Source organism: Arachis ipaensis, chromosome B04, assembly GCF_000816755.2.
Source record: "Arachis ipaensis cultivar K30076 chromosome B04, Araip1.1, whole genome shotgun sequence".
NCBI lineage: Eukaryota > Viridiplantae > Streptophyta > Magnoliopsida > Fabales > Fabaceae > Arachis > Arachis ipaensis.
Window position 1 is genome coordinate 10,919,333 of NC_029788.2, and position 1,758 is coordinate 10,921,090.

The 1,758-nt window shown below is 34.6% G+C and overlaps 1 protein-coding gene across 1 annotated transcript in view; it reads left to right on the forward strand.

Annotated features, from left to right (window-relative positions):
* Window positions 939-1,758, forward strand: part of LOC107638867 — a gene marked incomplete in the record, with an annotated part of 1,669 nt that continues 849 nt past the window's right edge. The window contains 1 exon segment of the mRNA XM_016342267.2: window positions 939-1,758. Coding sequence (XP_016197753.1) covers window positions 1,370-1,758 — 389 coding nt within the window.

The following is a 1,758-nucleotide window of genomic DNA, read 5'->3' on the forward strand; positions in this document are numbered from 1 at the left end:
TCGTTCAACAGGTCAAGGACTAATCTGTAGCTCCATTTAAGGGTTTGTCGTTGACCAATAGGTCGCTGCATACATAAGACGGAATTTGAATCTCTAACACTTGTTTAAAATTTAAACAGACTGATGAGTTAACTATTAGACAAACCCAACTTAATTAGTATCCTACCAAATTAAAAAAAAAAAAAAACTTTAAACATTGCTTGGATTTGGAAGGCAATAATTTCCTAATTCATAAATCAAATACATTAAGATAATACGTTTGGTCCCTAAACTTACATACTTTAATTTAATCTAAAAAATTTTAATTGCCTCTATTTATTTTCTAAATTTTGTGAACATAATTTATATTAATTTTGAAATAATTTTTGACACACGTTAACGAACAGTCGAACACTAATATGATGAGTTAAATACTATATTTGACTTCATAAAATAATATCGTTTTAATTTTGACACTCAAATAATCTAAAAATTGTTTGTTAGAACTTTTTTTTCCAAAACAAATAATACAGTACCGTTTTTTAGCTATTCAAATACTAAATCTAATATATTCACCAAAAAAAAAATACTAAATCTAATATTGTATCCTTTTACAAATTCTAACGTATTATTTGATTGTCTATATTAATATTTGTGTATTAAAAATTATTTTAAAAATTAATATAAATTATATTTATGAAATTTAAAAATTAAATAAAAATAATTTTAAAAAAATCTCATTAAAATTTCAATTCCAATCTAAAAATATGTATCAATAATTTAATACTTTATAAAAAATTTAGTTCTTCTTCTTAAATATTATAAAAAATTTAATTCTTCTTAACAATTTTGATATTAATTTTTTTTTTAATAATTAAACTTTTTTAACGGCCTTTTACAATAATTTTTCCCAGATTGAGTGTTAACTTTAAAAGCTGCGAGAGAGGTTTCATTCCATTAGAATTTAGAACCACGCAGATATATAACTTCGATAACTTGATTCAGTCCTTCGTTCAGCGGTGAATATTCTTGAGAACCGAAAAAGAAGAAGTCTCATTCGGTTAGTCCAAAAAATTGAACATCTTCAACAACCTTGCTTCAATTCACAGTTTCACTTCTCACATAAACAAACAGCATGCACGCGCTTTAACCTTCAATCGAAACACACTCTCACTCGATCATTTCCTTCCCTCACGCTTTTCTCATTCTTTTCCCTCCCCCTCTCTCTCTCTCCGCGGAACCCGCTTCCTTGTCTCAAATTCCTATTTCCTCTATTATTCTCTTCTTCTTCTTATAACACAAAAAATATGAAATAAAATGTTCCATTCCTAACCCACACTCTCTTCCAAACTCAACCGATCCCTCTTTTATATTTTTGGGAACCAAAACGATGCCGTTTCCGTGGAAAAAGAAGAAGAGTCCGGTTACCCGAATTTCTCGAATCGTCGCCGATTTTCACTCGCCAAAACGCGGCTCCTCCCTTGTCGTTCAGACCGGTTTCCCTACCTCCCTCATCGATCTCTTCGTCAAGAACCGGAGCCGCTTCGCCCGAACCAAGAAACGGGCTCCACCCGAACAAATCTCCGATCCACGGCCGCCACCTCCCTCTCCGGCCGTCACACCTCCGCCTTCGCCACCTATCCTCCCCCCACACGCGGAGTCCCCGCGGCCAGACGCCGCAATCCAAGAAGAAATCAAGGCGGCGGCGGACGGTGGTGCTGGAGCGGGTGAGGTAATAGAATTCGGGTCGGGGAATAGAGTTGCGGCGGGTGTTGCGGT